This window comes from Aspergillus udagawae, assembly GCF_001078395.1.
Source record: "Aspergillus udagawae IFM 46973 DNA, scaffold_2, whole genome shotgun sequence".
NCBI lineage: Eukaryota > Fungi > Ascomycota > Eurotiomycetes > Eurotiales > Aspergillaceae > Aspergillus > Aspergillus udagawae.
Window position 1 is genome coordinate 3,227,740 of NW_025091265.1, and position 17,892 is coordinate 3,245,631.

General features: G+C 52.0%; 7 protein-coding genes across 7 annotated transcripts; 4 read left to right on the forward strand and 3 right to left on the reverse strand.

The window, feature by feature from the left end:
- Nucleotides 1–292: 292 nt before the first annotated feature.
- atg11 (autophagy protein ATG11) lies at nt 293–4,653 on the reverse strand (the record flags this gene model as incomplete). The annotated part of the gene is made up of 4 exons (XM_043288398.1): nt 293–431; nt 549–4,288; nt 4,362–4,473; nt 4,586–4,653. 4 exons carry the CDS (start codon nt 4,651–4,653, stop codon nt 293–295), a joined length of 4,059 nt encoding a protein of 1,352 aa, XP_043144333.1.
- A 304-nt stretch (nt 4,654–4,957) lies between these two features.
- On the forward strand, nt 4,958–5,827 carry Aud_003449 (centromere protein H; the record flags this gene model as incomplete). The annotated part of the gene is made up of 3 exons (XM_043288399.1): nt 4,958–5,135; nt 5,223–5,394; nt 5,458–5,827. 3 exons carry the CDS (start codon nt 4,958–4,960, stop codon nt 5,825–5,827), a joined length of 720 nt encoding a protein of 239 aa, XP_043144334.1.
- A 3,359-nt stretch (nt 5,828–9,186) lies between these two features.
- Nucleotides 9,187–9,677, forward strand: nhp6 (high-mobility group nucleosome-binding protein; the record flags this gene model as incomplete). Its single annotated transcript, XM_043288400.1, has 4 exons — nt 9,187–9,250; nt 9,306–9,401; nt 9,460–9,581; nt 9,642–9,677. 4 exons carry the CDS (start codon nt 9,187–9,189, stop codon nt 9,675–9,677), a joined length of 318 nt encoding a protein of 105 aa, XP_043144335.1.
- Nucleotides 9,678–11,600: 1,923 nt separating this feature from the next.
- On the forward strand, nt 11,601–13,556 carry Aud_003451 (uncharacterized protein; the record flags this gene model as incomplete). Its single annotated transcript, XM_043288401.1, has 8 exons — nt 11,601–12,016; nt 12,069–12,485; nt 12,543–12,620; nt 12,680–12,912; nt 12,961–13,072; nt 13,120–13,224; nt 13,275–13,456; nt 13,507–13,556. 8 exons carry the CDS (start codon nt 11,601–11,603, stop codon nt 13,554–13,556), a joined length of 1,593 nt encoding a protein of 530 aa, XP_043144336.1.
- A 214-nt stretch (nt 13,557–13,770) lies between these two features.
- Nucleotides 13,771–14,874, reverse strand: Aud_003452 (CCDC174 family protein; the record flags this gene model as incomplete). The annotated part of the gene is made up of 1 exon (XM_043288402.1): nt 13,771–14,874. One exon carries the CDS (start codon nt 14,872–14,874, stop codon nt 13,771–13,773), a length of 1,104 nt encoding a protein of 367 aa, XP_043144337.1.
- Nucleotides 14,875–15,173: 299 nt separating this feature from the next.
- Aud_003453 (homoserine dehydrogenase) lies at nt 15,174–16,337 on the forward strand (the record flags this gene model as incomplete). Its single annotated transcript, XM_043288403.1, has 2 exons — nt 15,174–15,201; nt 15,259–16,337. The coding sequence occupies 2 exons, from the start codon at nt 15,174–15,176 to the stop codon at nt 16,335–16,337; spliced, it is 1,107 nt and encodes a 368-aa protein (XP_043144338.1).
- Nucleotides 16,338–16,384: 47 nt separating this feature from the next.
- Nucleotides 16,385–17,744, reverse strand: Aud_003454 (heme-dependent oxidative N-demethylase family protein; the record flags this gene model as incomplete). Its single annotated transcript, XM_043288404.1, has 3 exons — nt 16,385–16,615; nt 16,676–17,382; nt 17,429–17,744. 3 exons carry the CDS (start codon nt 17,742–17,744, stop codon nt 16,385–16,387), a joined length of 1,254 nt encoding a protein of 417 aa, XP_043144339.1.
- Between the last annotated feature and the right edge of the window lie 148 nt (nt 17,745–17,892).

The window sequence follows — 17,892 nt, forward strand, 5'->3', positions numbered from 1 at the left end:
AGCGCTGCTGGGTGCGTTTCACCTTGATACGAGCGGAGTTTTCTATAGAGGTACGGAGTTGAGCGTATGGGGCGTATAATCCTCCTCAAATTCCGTAGTTTCCGATCTATGAGTTATTGCGACAGGACAGGCTAAATAACATATAAAAGAAAATAAGTCGTATTCCAAGCGCATGGGTATCTCTCAAGCATGGCATGATCCGTATTTCATGACGTGACAAATATCAATGGCTCCACTCATCGCCAGATGTGTTGTAAATATTGCTCATTTGCTCCCACTTTCCAATCGGTAGTCAACGTACCAGAGTTTCTCCCACGGCCGATACCTGTTCATCGAACGCCGGGTCGACGCTGATCGCGATGGCGAGGAGGCCTCCGTCTCGCTGGCTAACCGGGAAGACGAACGCTGCAGGCTCGGGGTTGGCTGGCGACCTCCCGGTACACTCTCATGCGCACGCCCTGTGCCCTATGACGGTGCGTCAGCTCCAATCCGGGGAGTCACGAAAGCTGAAGAAAATAATAAGAAGACGGAACGCGTGAATGCTTCACGGTCCCTGGAGCTGGTCGCGGCGAACCTCTTCAGGGGTGGACGCTGCCTCTTGTGCGCTCTGTGAGACAGGGGTATTCGCCTCGGTCGGCGGAGCGAGTTCCGCTGTAGACTCATTGGCTCGCTGGGAAATGGCGAACGGTCCCTTCTTGGAGCTTGAGCTATTGCGCCGACTGTCCAGGCTCTTCGTCAACGTTTTGGCAACGTTCCCTCCGTTTGATGTACGCTTCAGTCGAATGCTACCGCGGGCGTCTACATGCGCCGGCGCAACGGTGCTTTTACCCAGGCCGGGTGTTGCTGGGGCGCCAGGCTTCTCTTCATTCGCATCCAAGAGGTACCAGCGGAGACCATCAGACAGTTCGAAGGGATTCTCGTCATCGAATGAAGCCGCGTCACTGGTTCCCCCTATGGATCGACGATCCGGATGGGCTCCGTTCATGGACTTCGAAAGATCCACCACACGCTCCTCGATCTTCGTGATCCGAGCCAGTAGCCAGTCACGGGTCTGCAGTTTATGGGCATCTTGCTCGCGGAGGAAATAGTGCGGTGCTCCGACATTGAATGCCGCCCAGGAGCGGATGGCTTGGTTACGGGTGGGAAGGAACAGAGCAAGATCCCCTTCTTTGAATGACCGATACGCAATCTTGTCATGCGCCTCGCTCTGCGTGCGATGGTACTTGTCCCGGTATCCTCTTGCCTCTTTTTGCCATTTTCGAGCAAGGAGCTCAATATCTTTCACTCGTTTGACGACCGCATCTCCAAAGATGTCCACGTCAAACTGGTACAGAGACTCCAAAAAGGCCATGTACCGATCCGTCTCCTCTTGGGCAGTCTCTGTGTGCATCCAGTCTAGAAGGCTGGCGTCTGGCTTGACAGAGACGACTCCGGACTGGGCAAGACTGTCGCCAATACCAGAGGAAGCATTTACTTTGGAGGCTCTTTGAACAACTATCTCTCCGTCCTGCCGAATCACAGTGAAGCCCAGTTGCTCCAGCATATGCTCCATCTTCTCGACCTGTTCAAAGAGCTGTTGGGAAAGCTCCTTAGCTCTTGAGCCACGAATCTCAATGCGAGTTGTTGCTTGCTGCTCGGATTCCGAAATGGCCTTGACTTTGTTCTTCCACGCGGAAACTTCTTTCTCGGATTGGCGAGCTTGAGCCTCGACCTCAGCTAGTCTTTGAGACAAGCTTCCTAATTTCCTTTCCTCTTCTACAACACGTTCCCGCAAGGCATCCGCACCGGAGCCATCGTCTGCATGCTGCAACTGCAGAGCATTGAGCTTTGATCTCTCATCATGGAGCTCAGACTCCACTGCGGCCAGCTTCTCCTTTTCCTTCGCTAGCTCTCCCCGGACCTGGGCCAGTTCCGACTCGCGTTGCTCCGCGCTCTTTCTGGCGTCTTGAACCTCGGCCTCCAGTTGATTCATTCGCTCTTCGAGAGCTCTGTTCTCGTCTACTGCCTCAGCCATCTTTTCTTCGGCATTCTTGACGTGAATCGAGAGCCCTTCTGAAAGCACCTCGATTGCCTTGATAATGCCAGGGATCTCAGCCGGTACAGCACCCCCAGGAGACAGGTTCAAGAATGCAGCCTGCAAGGTCTGAAGACTCTCCTGCTCTCTCGCTTTGATCTCCGACTGCTGCTTCTCGAGGTCGTTGATTCGTTGCTGGAGGCTCTCTTCCGTCATCTTCTGGGTCTGTATTTGCTCGAGTATATCGTTTGCTCGGTGTATCTCTTCCTCTGCGTGAATATGAAGGTTTTGCAGTTCGGTCTCGAGATGACTGATCCGTTCGTCGGCGTCTTGCTTCGCATGGTCGCGGCTGTCTGTGATCCTATCCAGTTCCTCCTCTAGTTCTTCTGTTCGAAGTCTGTACTTTTTTAATTCTCCCTCCAGATAACGCCGCTCTTCATCGAATTCGCGTTGGCGGGCTTCAAGATTGCCGATGAGATCTCTCTTAGTAGACTGCGCCTCCTGGATCTTATCGGTATTGGACAATCTCTCCGCGTGTGCCTCTTTCTGAAGCCTCTGTACGGTCTCCCGCTCCGCATTCAGCTCTGCCTCAAGGGTGACAATCCGCTGCGCTAGCGTCTTGTCCTCTGAAGAGTGGTTGGCAGACATCCTTCGCGACGACACTGACGAACGCCTGGAAAGTTCATCGGGATGGGGCGAAGCTGGAGAGCTAGGGAACTCCAGGCTGAAATTTCCGCTGACCGGCCGACTGAGCTGGCTCTGGCGGTGGAGCAGGTCCTCAAGCTTTCGAATGCGGCTTTCCGAACCCTTCAACTTCTCTTCGAGCTTGATCTTTTCGTCCCTCAGGCTCCGCAGCATATCATCGCTCCGGAGTAGCAGTGAGCTTCGGCTTAAGTCAAAGATGCTGCCCTGCTTGAAAGCCTTTGCCCTGCGGCGTTGGTGGCGAGTAGGTGCATCTAAATCCTTGTACTGTTGCATAAGCTCTTCGGCCAGACTAGCCATGGCTGATCGAGTTTTGAGATGTTCGATATATGATTCGATATCGTTTCTACTGACCTCGGGCCATTCATAATCGAGGCCCTGCAGATTGATCTCGACGCCCGGAGTAGTGGTCTCTGTAAGAGAGATGAAATCACCCATGCTCTTCAGCCATTTCTTCCGCCGCCGCTGCTCTTCATCCCTGAAGACAGCCATCTCCTCGGCCAGCGTCAGCGAATCGGCTTTCATTTTTTCGTTGAACTCGCGGCGTCGCACGGACTCCACTAAGATGGAGCCGTAGACCATAGGCATGTGGTAGACAGAGAACACAACATCAAACGCGTCGCTTTGGACGTTGAGATTAATAATCTGAGATTGTACGTCCGCAAGGCGTAGTTCGGTTGCCGAGATAGTCCTCATATGGTGGAGAGCGACTTTCATTGCAGTATTATGTCGCCTAACGGCTTCTTCGAGCCCGGCATAGATCTCAGCACTAATGTCCAACATCGAAGGGAGAAGATCTTGGGTATGAGTTAGAGCAAGCCTGGAAACATTTGCTAATGTCTTCTGATTGTTCGGCAGAGCTAGAACGTGCTCATAGTCGGAGCTTATTTTCTTCGCGATAGTAATCATCTCCTGCAGTCCGTCGGCGACGTCGGTGCCTGATGGCATCGGGTCGTCGATCAAGCGTTGCGTGTCTGTGGTGATGCCCCTCACAGCTTCAGCGACATCGTCAATTTGACGGGCAAAGCGCGAAGACTCGGCCGAAGCTTCCGCTCCAGCTTTTTGGACCTCATCTGCATCCACGAAATCCCGAAGCGTCCCCGTTGGCCGATCTTTGTGCTCTTTGGGAGTTGATGGGCGTCCCAGGAAGGGAAAGGCTTTTGATGCGGGAATGCTTTCGAGTGTCGCGAGCGCGCGCTGCCATCCATCCAGGGCAACTTGCTGCTCTTTCAACAAGTCATTTGCCCACATCTGAGCTTCTTGAAACCGATTCTCCAAATTACCCACATGCGTCTTCAGATTCTCGAGTGCTACACCCGCCGCCCGATTGATGATCTCCGTCCGCTCGTTGTGTTCGTGGATGCTCTTGTCCATAGCTCCGCACCTCTCTGCCAGGGCTAAGGCCCATGACCGTCTGGCCATGTAAAGATTCCGCCATGCTTGTAGATCGTTCTGGTTGGCCAGGGTATCAGGGGGAGTGTCCGGTGTGAAAGGCTCGGGAGGAGGAAGCTCCGGGAGCTCGACATTGTCGGATTCGCTAACAAAACGGCGGTCATAAACGAAAATCTCGTCCTGTTGGACAAAAATCAATGAGTAGCTGAAGCTATACGAAGATACTAGAGTAGACGGCACTATCTTATCGTACCTCGGTGGCAAGTGACTGTATCCTGACGTTCTTTCCCCGGGCGGTCATCAAGATCTGCCTTTGTGCAGGTATCGAGGTATGACGGGCGATCCATGTTCGGAGTGCATCCGGACTAGGAGAGATAAATAGTGTCAGTAAGCTTTCGCACCGTAGCAGATAAGAGTACAAGGAAGGACAAGCTGGACGAAGGCGGCGATGGGTATACTAATTAGAGGAAAACATACGAGGCAAATGACACTGGATCAGCAAGTAAATGCTCACCGGTGTGAGCGATGTAGATATTCAGAGACATCCCCTCCTCACCGACTGAGCCCAGATGCTCAGGAGTCGAGATGTGAGGAATGTAGGAGGGGAAGATGATAAGGCGAGGATCATATCATATAGACGCAAGCCTTCTAGGCCCCCGAGAGAAGCTCCAGCCTAGGCTTTGGAAGGGACCCGTGAGTCCGTGACACAACCCCGGAACCAGGGATTCTCCACCGCGCCCCCGACCGTTAGACTCTGGTTAGTAGCTCCAGTGACCAGAAAGCTTACGAGCCAGCTTCACCTGAGATATCACAAGATGCTTTGGTCGGCCTGCCACGAGGTCTTGCTCCATGTCAACTGCGAGGATTCAGTCTCTGCCTCACCTCAGTCCAGGCGAGGTTTCCTTGCTGGACCTTGCGGCTGATGACCCTCGCGATGTTGTGTCCCTGTCCGACAGGGAAGCCTTGATTTTGCAGCTTTACAATCAAATCCAGGAACTGGAACTGGAAAAAGCACTTCTCGAACAAGGTACGCGTCAATATATTTTTTCTGTTTCCCAGATATATCTTTTTAAACCCTCCACATCTGTCAGTCCGAGCCGCTGATTCTCACTAGATCTGGAACCGGCTTCTGGGGACAACCCAGATGAGCAACTTGCAATCGCAGAACGTGAGCTTCTCGAGGCAAGGGCCACCTACACTGTCAAAAGAAAGGCCATCAGTACTGTCCTGATGACTGATCCAACATTAAAATCTGTTCACTTGAAAGCTACATCACCTGCTGAAAGGTTTTACCTCCTTTCAGTTTATGCGCATTTAAAATCTGCTTTACCCATACTAACCCTTCATAGAGCTCTTTTGCCCCTGGTCAACCGGCGAGATGTGCTTTCTTTGGCACACGAGAATCTAATGAATGCGCACAACGCGACTTTGAGAGAACTATCCAATGTGGAAGTACAGAATCTACAGCTACACCAGAAGAATCAAGAGTTAGTGCGGCAGCTTCTGGAGTCCACAAAAGATGACGCTTCGTGGAGAGAGGCACTTGACGATGACGACCTCAAGGCACAACTGGAACAGCTAGAGGCCGATCGCAAGAAGAGCAAATCAAGATGGGAAGTCATGAAAAGCATTGCAAGTGCTATCGTTGTAGGAAGTGGAGTGAACTGGGCTGAAGACGATGAGCTTACAGCTCTAGTCATTGATGAATCTGACGATTAAAGGGAGAATGGTCGCCTCAGTATTAATGATTTCCCCGCAATTTGGTTGTACTGGCTTCTCCGACCGACGTACTACAGGATACTGCTTCTAGTTCATGAGTGGTGATGATAGACTTCGTTTTTTCATTTTCAATTAGGGCGGTATACAGATCTCAATCTTCGGCGCAGTCGAGCCAGCAGAAGAGCAGAGGAATCTCGCTTAGGTACCTAAAGTGTCGCCCAGACTGCCGATAACCTGAAGACGCGCCAGCGCCCACCAGAATAATCTTCAGTCGTGCGGTGTGACCCATGTGACATAATCCTTCACCCATAGAGAGGTACTAACAAGAATGATTGTTAGACCATATGATTGCTGTGTTAGTGTCATAAATAATAATACATGACTAGATCGTGAAGCGTAAAATTATGGAGAAAAATCCGAATACAGATGGATGGAAATTAGGACCTGATAAGGTGGGCGCCAATTGATGGATGCGTCTAAGGATGTTATGCATTAATCAGCGACAAACTGAAGCTGGGATGGATGAGTACCTTAGCATTATTCTTTGGTAAAAAAAAATAACAATCGGCGTTTCCACCTGGAAGTTGGAAAAAAACCTAGGTAGTACGTACTCTGAAACGGAGTGAGTGCTAGACTGAGTGTTGACACAGTCTATGACGACTTCCCCATAGTACGTACCAGTGATACCTACCACACACATAAGTTTGGGTTTACGGGGAGTAAGGTCCTCCTCCGTAGTACGACCTAGCGTCTCCTCCAGCTACTGTATGGTTATTTTTGGGATTTGCCCATAATCTTCACGACGAAGTGGCATTTAGCTTGAGCTAGGTATGCAATCCCTGCAGGCAAGCAGATTTATCCAATCGGTACTCGAAGTATGTACAGGACGTGGAGGATACCAGGAGAATGACACTTCCACGCCCAACTATTCAACATACTTAAGTTTACGAGTGTTTATGGCCTTGATTTTTGACTCTCAGTATTGAATAATCCACTAACCCTTCCTTTAATATCTTTAAGTGTAAACTAACAGTCATCTATGGAGACTGGATCGTTGTACCAGTGTCCATATATGCATCAGCAAACAGACGGTGAACAGAGTGTGGGATACATAAGTATAACAAGGACGTGGCTGTATGATTTAACGCCTATTAACTGGGGCACTGAAGTCCTCTGTGCCTACTATACATTTATGTGATCCATTGATAGTAAGGCAAGGCAGTATTACCTTCTGTGGCTGGCTAGTCTACTCCGTAGTATATTGGCAATACTCCCCTCAGACCGAAGTCTAGGACTAAAACAGATTCCAAGTAGATAGTCTAGCTTGTGAAGCACGTCTGAGGCCCGAGTACTTGCAGAATAACCCACATTCGTCTACCACAATTCACCCTGGTACGTGTAGCATAGATAATGGCAAAGCATTTAATGCGTATCCGTGGAGACCCGACCTGATGCGTAGATAGTCAAGCCATATTTATCATGGAAAGATTTGATATAAAGTAGGGGGAAACTCAAGATGACGCAAACAAATGCTTACGGCCCCCGATAATAAGAAAGGACAATATGCACTACGTGGATACAGAGAAGCTAGGCTGGCGGAGTGTAGAGCTCAGGCACTATACTGGCCAATATGATTGGAATTGTAACGGGAAAGGAAGAACCAACAACCTCTACTCCGTACAAAGTAAACACTTCTCTAAGCGATTGACAGGTAAAATACACATATCCCTTCATTCGGAGGGAGATATTAAGCATGGACAACAATCCAATCGAGAGCGATAATGGTAGGGCATGGATGGGTTTGCGCCGAGGCACGGGCTCTGTGTGTGTATATAGAAGAAAGAGGCAGTGGGAATTATGTATGGAAAGAGTCAGCAGTGCTTGTTTCAGAGCCAGCTATTGAATTCACAACAAAGGATCTTGATTTCATTTTTACTTTTTCAATTTATTTTATTTTTATTCTTAATTTTTTACCGAGATTATTGATTCGTATCTCGGTGATCAATGGACGTATGAAAATGATCAGCCGTCAATAATTAATACCACAGTCAATTATCTATGTGCTACTTTTGTCCTCCGTACCATTGCTAGGTGGCTTAGGTATGTGTGATTAATCCACAGTATGGAGAAAGTACTGCTAGTAAAGTGGTACCAGCTAGTAGGAAGGATGGTGGATGTGGATGAGGTGAGGTGTAAGGTAACTGTATGGTATTGCCAATACACTGGATGACGATACCTCGCCATCAGCGTGATGCGCAACCCAGTTACGCTCTTGGTTCGACAAAAAGCGACATGATTTGCGAAGGAAGTCAAGATTATACAGAATCGGCGAATGGATCTTGTTGAAATAAAGATATTTCTTACCTTCGAAGACCATGCCCTTATGAAAATATTGAGTGGGAATTCCCACCAGACAGCTGACGGTCGCAGGAAGTGGAAACCTGAGCAATGCTGTACGTGACATGTATGGGACGATACCACTCATTTCCCAGCGCGGTGTCAGCCAGTTAGGTGACTTTTCCCTTGCCTGTGCTGGCCCCCTCCTCCCTTCCAACCAAAGACTAAGCCGGATGCAAAGCGTAGTATGAGGTGAGTGAGGTAAAGCAGGTCGTCAGTAGTCCAGTAGTAGTGGTGTAAAGCAGAGTGGTGGCCCGCAGTTCCGTTCTCCCTTTCTGCTGCTGGTGCAGCTGCCCTCCCCTCCCTCTCCTACTACTACTACTCTCCCCTCTCCCTCATACTATTCTCTCTCTCTCTACTCCCTCACTCTCCCTCTACCAGTTCTCTCCATACAAATTCGCTCCCCATACAAAAAAGTACTACATCCGAATCGGTGAGTTTCCTTATAAACATTCCCACATCTAAACATCTTCTCAACAACACCAACCCAATTATTATTTTTCTCTGCATCTACTTGTTCCCATCTCAGAACGTCTTTCAGCGATCGTTATTTGCTTGATTTTTCCATCATGACCGCGAGACTCTGCTGTCGCGCATTCGCGACCGCAATCATATAGTTCAGTGGCAATGAACAGCCCCAAACTGATATTTGTCGAATGCAGGCCAAAACAGTCGATTTTAATACTTGAACTATCTTCTTGCTCTTTGAGTCAGGTCTCAGGTAAGCTCTGGATGCGCGATTTTCTTTTCCCGTGTTATTGCTTGACTTGCGACCGCGAGCGCCCTCCGGGCACGCGCACCACTCTGCTTCTAGCGCGCACTCGAGCATCAGTTCCTCGACCTTTCATCTGGATTTTATTCCATCCTCTGTGTATATTTTTTCATCTGACACGCTCGTTTTTGATTTCCCGACTTGATTGGCAGCTTCTAACAGCTCCTTCTTGCAGTCAGTCACCACCACAATGCCTAAGGAAAAGACTTCCACCCGCGCCACCAAGACTAAGCGCGTCGAGAGAAAGAAGAAGGGTATGTACTTGCGCTTTTTCTGACGCACCTTGCGTTGAACTAATTCTTGAGGTAGACCCCAATGCCCCCAAGCGTGGTCTTTCTGCCTACATGTTCTTCGCCAACGACAACCGTGACAAGGTCCGCGAGGAGAACCCCGGCATCACGTTCGGTAAGTCACACTGGCTGCAGTGCTCAGGCTCTGGATTCATCGCTTACTCTCTTCGCAGGTCAGGTCGGCAAGATGCTTGGAGAGAGATGGAAGGCCCTGAGCGACAGCGACCGCCGACCCTACGAGGAGAAGGCCGCCGCCGACAAGAAGCGTTACGAGGACGAGAAGGCGAGCTACAACGTACGTGATTATACCTCATCTGCCTTGAAATGAACAGTGCTGACAGACCTTGAATTACAGGCCGCTCAGGATGAGGACGAAGAGGAATCCTCTTAAGGTCTCCTTTCAAACCTAGGTCTCTTCTGTCTGGACCGATTGGCGTTGTTGAGTCGTATTTTCACTCTGATTGAGTTGTATTCGTCGCTTTTTCCTCTCTATACTCTTTTTTATTTTAACTTGCGACGGCTCTCGGGATGGGATGACGGTGGGGTTTCTCTACGTGCTTTTCTGTTCTTCATGAAGGATCTTCAATGGGAAATGTTTACTGTACGGACTGGGTTGAATTTGACTTGAATAAGGGTGGACTGCAGCCTTATTTGAGTTCCGACTGGTGGGATTATTATGACCGGAAGCTGAAGCTGCAGAAAGTGATGTGTGAGGCAAGCAAAAACAGCTGTATACTAGTAGCTAATCAACCGCATCCTTTCCCTCTTCTCTTATTATGTCGTATATCAAGTAGATAGGTTGCATGGGGGGTTGTGCCCATTTGACAGTTGAGACTGGAAAACTGTGAGATCTTGCAGCTCGGGTACCTGGCCCAAGCTCCCGGGAGGCGCGGGGGGACCGTTTGTTTACGTGTTGCACCGACGCGTTTCAGCTCCGATATCTCCGAGTTGATGCCTTGATGCCTGAGCTTTGACATTTCTAATTAGGACTCAGGTATGGACTGTGGAGATCTGTTATGGCCTTGGGCTATATATATATAGCTGGTATGGACAATGGAGCATTGTAGGCATTCCATTCTCAAGTAGAGAGGTAGTGGTGTCAAAGATGGTGTATCTACCTAGATTGATCCCCAGCGAGAGATGGTACGACACACAACCCAGTGATCGATGCTTTCTGCTTACTCTACTATTGCAGCTCTAGATGTGCTCTTAGCGTTGATTGTCAAACCATATTCCAGCCCTAGACCTCTGACACTGAGATCTCCTTATCGCCTGTTGGTGAGTGTCTCGTGATCTGCATGAAATGAAAAAGACTCGTTTAAGGTTGGTCATGAACTTTGTTCCTCACAAGGGATTGCACAGAGTGAGACTTCTGGACATAGAGGTGAAACAGAGATCCTGTGTCATGAGATGCCGGTCCCTCTAGCCACTTGAAGCATCCCATTCATCTCCTCCTAGTCGTCCTCGCGGGGTTACACATACACTTACAAATGCTCATCACCGCTCAATTCGGTGGATGCGATACCCCCGCGCATTATTGGCTGCCAGGACTGTCCTCTGCACGAACACGTCAACGATCCTTATTAGACGGCCAGGAGGGGCATCTTCTCTGTCGCTGTCTGTCGCCGTCTGTCGCTGAAGGAGCCGCAAGTCGATTGTCTTCTTCGCCAAAGGATTGAAAGTGCAAGGATACGGGATCTCGAGGGTCTCTTGATTGTATTTAGGACCCTTTTGACTCAGATTGTGCCCCACTTGAGGCTTCTTCAGCTTCTAGATACCATATTTTCTGTCCCTTTTGAACAATCCTGGTAGCTTTCCTTCTCTTTCATTCATTATCCTTCTTTTCTGATAGGGAATCTTTGCTCTTTCCATGCTTGCTGCTTTTGTGTGCGCTTCTCCGTCTTTCTACAAGAGGCTCTGAGACGACATGCATCCAAAGCCTGATCCCACAGATGACACGGCACAAGCCAGCTCTTCAATAACCCTATAACTAACTAATTAAATACTTAGTCTAATCCTAATCATCAATCTCCGAGTCCATCGTTGGTGCCCCTCCGGCTCTTTTTTCCCTTCGCCTTGGTTTTACTATGCTTGTCCTGGATGTAACTCCACACTACTTCGTATAGCGACCATTTGTGTGGTCCCTGGGTGTATGTTTTTTCTTCATCTCAATATTCTTGATTTGAACACTACAGTGGTCAACTGTTTGTGCGTTACAATTCCGGCTCGTCTCTCAACCCGTATATAACAGACCCCACACTTCCCGAGGGAAATTCTGGTTAAAGGCCGCGGCCCAGTGATGTGATCCCTCGCAATGGCATTGCGCACATCGGCCGACAACGCAGAGGATGTGGCAGCTGGCTTCCGGATGCTGCGTGATCCTCTGCCCGAACATGCAACGGAGATCACCAGTCTCATTGCCGACCTCTACTCCATCAGCACATCTTTGACAAGCCTGGATGACCTCACCAAGAATCGTCAGTTTCGGCGTAATGTGGCTGTCGCCAAAGAAGACCTGGATCTGGTGCAGACCAGCCTGAAGTATACACTCGAGGACATTGTGGATTTCTTCGGCGACATTGAAGTGCAGAAAGGGTCAAACCGCGAGGTCTTCAAACGGACATGGCTTAGCCTTACTGCTTTCTTTCAGAAGGAATCTCACGAACCGCTTCCCACTCGTCTGGCCAAGTACAAGACGTTTCTCCGGGAATTGGAGGATTTGATCAAGGAGTGCGTTCAGCTTCTTTTCCTCCCCAGGTCTGATACTGACATGATGTCGTAGCAAATTTCCTGACACATCTCTTATGAGCGGTCTGCGCAACAATTTCAAGGGCCTCTTGATCCAGCAAGAAAACCGGCTTACTCCGCGATTTGGCGGCCTCTCCCTAGGCACCCCGTCCTCGAGCACCACGAGTGCCGAGCCGGGAAGTCCAGTCAGTGATCGACGACCCCGTAACCGTAGGTCGTACGAGCGAGCCAGACCATCTCATCGCTCGCCTCAATCGCCCCTCTCTCCTTCGTCGGGGACATTTTCGGATATCCCCCCTTCCGCGCCTGATGCGCCGGGATCGCCTACTACCACCTCTACGACCACTACCAGTCAGTCTGCTGCCTCCAATACGCTTGTGAGCGACCATTGGGCCAAGCGGGTATTTCTAGATGAGATCACAATGACCCCCATTCCTTACGTAGGCGAAAGGTGAGCATGATATATCTCCAGGCCATTGATCTAGCTATTGATGCATGATGGCACTAGTTCGAAATGTCTTGGTGACCATTCTCCTGGAGTCAAGCGATGGCTCAAAGATGAAGGATTCGAGGAACTCTTCCAATTGTGAGCATATACCAGGTCCGGTCCTGCTCCCCCAGAGAACCTGCGGCTAACCGTCTCAGAGCTTTCACCGGCGACTCGGACCTTCGCGTGCATTTCTACCTTCGCGAGGACGACCACCGAGCGCGGATATTGTGCAAGGCCCCTCACACCACTCGACCAAGCGAATACTTCTGCATGCCTCTAAATCTCCTGGAGATCGTCCGGGTTGGCTCCTGCCTGAACCTGTGCCGGCGACGGCGCGGAGGGTACGAGTTGGTCCTGTGGGCCAACTTTAAGTTCAGCACCATTGAGCGTATGTCACATTCTACCAGATGTAGAGACCTTTGCTGATAAGCAGTAGAGATGGTCCTTTTCTTCTGCACATTTCTCGCATTACGCTCCCAAGACGCCGGTCGACCTGTGGAGAGCATCCGCGATTACGAGCTCGATAACGAAGAAGAGCTCTTTGGAGGGTGAGTCATGCAGACACAAGCCCAAGTCAAAGCTCACACTGCAACAGACAGATCCTCGACGATAACTACCTCCACGCGCTGCGCATATACCGGGACAAGGTCTCCGGCGCCGTGAGACTCCAAGCATCCGTCCACAAGGGGGAGATGAAGCGGTATTTACCAATCCACAGAGAATGCAAAAGCTGAGCTTACTGGTTGTTAGAGCCCCTGTGTGGACTGCCTTTATCACTCAGTATCTCGGGACACGCAGCTGGATCCGCCGTCCGGATTCCAAGGTGGTAGTGCTGCGTGAGCTCCGTCAGACCATCTTCATGTTCGCGGCCGATTATACCCCGCAGAAGACGTCGAGGGGAGATCATATATTGCAGTTTACGAATCGTGCTGGTAAGTTTTGCTCATCTCAGGGTTCTCAGGGAATACTGACGTGGGTGTAGATGCGCAAGGCTTCGTAGAGACCATCGCAGAGCTGGCGAACACTCGCTAGAACTATCGCGGTGAGACTTTTGATCGTATACGGAACCATTGTGGACGAACTTGATGACTAAAACATAATACCCATGATTTATGTGCCATGACCGTCATGAGAAAATGATCATTGAGCGGCTTATTTGCCTCGTTGATATATCCATTTGTGAGGTATTCGCTTGGAAACAGGGTATCATAATGTACAGCAAGTTATAAAAGACAACCCCTCATATCTAGGATGCATCCGCCCGCAGAGCACCCAGATCTCCCAACCCAGCCAGAAACGTCTCCGCCCTTCTCTTAGTTCGTAGCTCCTCAATCTGCCGCCTCCTCTCATCCTTCACCCGCTGTCGCTCCGCCCGCCTCGCCTGCCTGGCCTCCCGCTCGCGCTGCGTCTCTTCCCGTGCACTCATCAGCTCCTCCATCTGCTTCCTCCGCGTCTCCTCATCCTTGGCAAACGCATAGAACGCCGTCCCGCGGTTCCGCACCTCCGCATCCGCATCGTAGTGCGTCTCCTCCGGCGGCGTAGGCGACCGGTCCCGCCGCGCAGCAAGTGACGCCATCTGCTCCGCCGCAAACGACGACGGGTTGAACGCCTCCGCCTGAACCGCAGCCCCGTAGATCAGCTTCTCGGGCCGCGCAGGCCGCCACCGCTCCGGACCCTGACCTTCGCCGCTCTCTTGCGCTTTAGCTAACGCAGCACGCGCAGCTTCGGCCCTCGTGCCACGCCGGGTCCGCCCGAGCTCGTCTTCGTACGAGACAATAGACGCATTATCGTCGGCCTCTTCCCCGTCCTCCCCGTCGGAATTGGAATCATCTGACGCCCTCGCTCGCTGCGCATCGGCCCACTTCCGATCAAAATCTACCAGCCCCTCCTTCTCCTTCCGACGGAGTCTTGCCAGGTAATCGTCCCCGCCCACATTGGTGTCTGCCTCGTCATCGCTGTCACCTGCGAGGTAAAGCCCGCCCTTGAGATCCTCATACATGCGCGCCTTTTCCTCCAGCCGCCGCTTGGAGCGATGCAGGGTGGCGGCGTCGACGGCGCCGATGTCTGCGGTGCGCTTGTGGATCTGGCGGACGGAGGTTTCATCGTCCGCATCGCGGAGGTCTGCTGCGGCGCGTTTCTGGGCGCCTTTGTTGTGGACGGCGAAGATGTCTGATTTGGAGGATTTGGAGGGTCGAGGGCGGCCGCGGGCGGGGGACTCGGTGCCCTTGGTGATGAGCGAGGAGAGCTGGGTGGTGAAGGCGAGGGTGGAGGCGGAGGGGGCGGTTGATTGGGAGGAGGGTTTTTGACTATGTCGGGGGATGCCGTAGAGGGATGGGTTTGTATTTGACATTTTGTGATGTTGGCTGGTGAGCTGTTGATGGGTTACTTTCCGAGAAGATGAAGAGCAGTAAATGTTGTATGTGAAGCTAAAGCTGATGTCGATTAGATAACCATAATAATGCCTCAGGCAGCACTCCGATAATCGCTGCCCCGCGACCCCACGGTTACAGCGTTGGCTTCCTGCTACTTTTGTGATTCATCTTCTGCTGTCTCTTTTCCTGTTCATTCTCTAGTGAAAAGTTACTTGGAATTGTTGCACGATCTATAGTCATTTCTGCCGCAAAGATCAAGAATTCCCAACCATTGACCATGTCTAACATCTATCTCGGTGTCATTGGTGAGCATCCCACCTTTGCTGCACCGGAGTACTGACTCACGCTTACAATGAATGCAGGCGTCGGTGGTGTTGGAACCGCATTCCTGAACCAACTCGCCCGTCTCCCCAATGCCCCCAAGCTGATCCTCCTCGCTCGCTCATCACAGACGCTTCTGGCCCCGACACCGGCCTACTCCCCCGCCATCCCCGCTGGCGACTGGAAGGCGGCCGCCGAAGTCCCCTCGCTCACCAAGTCGGGTGCTCTGTCCCCCGAAGAGATTGCTTCCTATCTTTCCTCCGCCCCCGGCCGCTCCATCCTGGTCGACAACACCAGCGACCCAGCTCTGGCCAGCTCGTACCCGGTTTTTCTCCGCAAGGGCATCTCCATCGTCACCCCGAACAAGAAGGGCTTCTCCTCCGACCTCTCGCTGTGGAAGGAGATCTTCGCCGCGGCCGCCGAGGGCAAGGCGCTCGTCTACCACGAGAGCACCGTCGGCGCCGGGCTGCCTGTCATCTCGACGCTGCGCGATCTCGTTGCAACCGGTGACGAGGTAACCCGCATCGAGGGCGTGTTCTCCGGCACGCTTTCCTTCCTCTTCAACACCTTTGCCCCCGTGTCGGGTGCCTCCAATGCCAAGTGGAGCGAGGTTGTCGCCCAGGCCAAGGAGCTGGGATACACCGAGCCCGATCCGCGCGATGACCTGAACGGCATGGACGTGGCGCGCAAGCTGACCATCCTGGCGCGCATTGCGGGTCTCGAGGTCCAGGGCCCAGACGCCTTCCCCATTGAGTCGCTGATCCCCGCCGAGCTCGCGGCGCTGCCTTCCACCGCGGACGGCATCGCGCAGTTCATGACCGAACTGCCTAAATTTGATGCACAGATGGCGGCCATCAAGGAGGGTGCCGAGAAGCAGGGCAAGGTCGTGCGGTACGTGGGTAGCGTGGACGTAGCGAAGAAAGAGGTGCGCGTTGGGCTGCAGCAGTTCGACAAGGACAGTGCCATTGCGGGGCTCAAGGGTAGTGACAATATCATCAGCTTCTACACCAAGCGGTACGGAAGCAACCCGTTGATTGTGCAGGGCGCCGGTGCGGGCGGCGATGTCACGGCCATGGGTGTGACGGCCGACCTCATCAAGGTGATTCAGCGATTGGGTTAGATATAGTCCTAGTCCTAGCGAAAAAAAAAAAAGCATAGAACCATCAATCAACTACGGAGAAAGTGCTTGACGGCCTCGCCCCATACAGAACCCCTTTTGTACCAATGCATCCCGGGCACATTGCCCGCCTTCAACCCATCAATCGCCGTCGCCAGCTCCTCGCCCAGTCCTTCGTCCTTGATCGTCTGCAGAGGATACGTATACGTATGGAACGCAAAGACCAGCGCCTTACTCCGAGGCAGCCGATGCAGCGTCTGCCGCTCACACCGGAGAACCGTCTACATCCTTCAGCATCAGCAATAAGCAACAATCCCAAGGAGAGAGAAAACACCACCTACCGAATCAACATCCAACATCCCCGGCTCAATCTCCTCCTTTCCAGCAGCCTTCGCCGACGCCTCCGTCGAGCCATGCACGCCCCCAAACGCAGCAAACAGCCCTGTCTTCGTCGTAATACTCCAGTTCACCCTCGCCACGACCTTGCCCACCTCCACCCGCGCAAAGAACCGGTCCATGCTCCGCTCCAGCTTCTCCTTGTACCCGGGGACCGGGTCATGGATGGCCGCAAGCCGCAGACCAAGTTTCGTGCGCGTGTCGAACCCGGACGGGAAGTACGCCGTGTACGCCGCCAGGAAGTATCTCTCTTCGCTTTCTTTGTCTGAGTCCTGTCCACGAGCATCGTCAGGCAAGAGGATAAGAAATTCCTCGTCGACGGTCTGGCCCAGGATCTCTAGGGCTTCGAGGATCGGCTGGCTTCCCATTTCCACGGGGTACGTCTTCCCCGTGACCTTATTCTCCAGAAAGACCGATTTGAAGCCGGGCCTAGCCGACAGTGAAAACATCGTCGGATACCGCGTGGGAAGATATGTCCCCATGACAAAGCCGTACAATTCGCCCACTGCGCGGCGGATCCGCGGATCGGCGTCATCGTGCACGCCGAGCACGACGTCGGGATACTCCTTCAATAGGGACGCGCGCAGCGCCATCCGCTCTTTGTAGGTCTTGTCCATTTGGATTAGGTCTGAGATGGAAATGGTGGAGAGGCCTGATTGCGTTAGTTGCAGTCTTGCGGACCTGTGACTGGAGCATACCCATCGTCAAGTGGTATTTTGGCCTGAAGGGTCGGAAAACGAGTGGTTCGGTTGTTTCCCAGTTGAAGTTGGGGAGGGGGGTGATGGGGGGGTACCCCGTTTCTGCTTCCGATGAGGTCTCATGTTTGGATGGAATGGTCTGGCTGGCGTTAGTGATTGAAATGAGTAGGATGGCAAGACGGACCTTGATCTTGCGATAGTATGCGGATGCGAATGCGAATGTCCCAATCGCCAGGACTAGGACCAAGATGATGGATGGGTTTCTTTCGAGGGAGAGTCTCCATGACTCGAGGTACTGGAATCCAGCGGTAGACATGGCCGTTTACGAGGGGATGGGACTCGTACCTCGGACACGTCCATGATGCGTCCATAATATACTTATACTGTATAGGAATGAGTCAAGTGGGGATAGATAGTTATCATGCCCGGTTGGATATCAAGCTCGGTCTGTGCCACGATTGGCG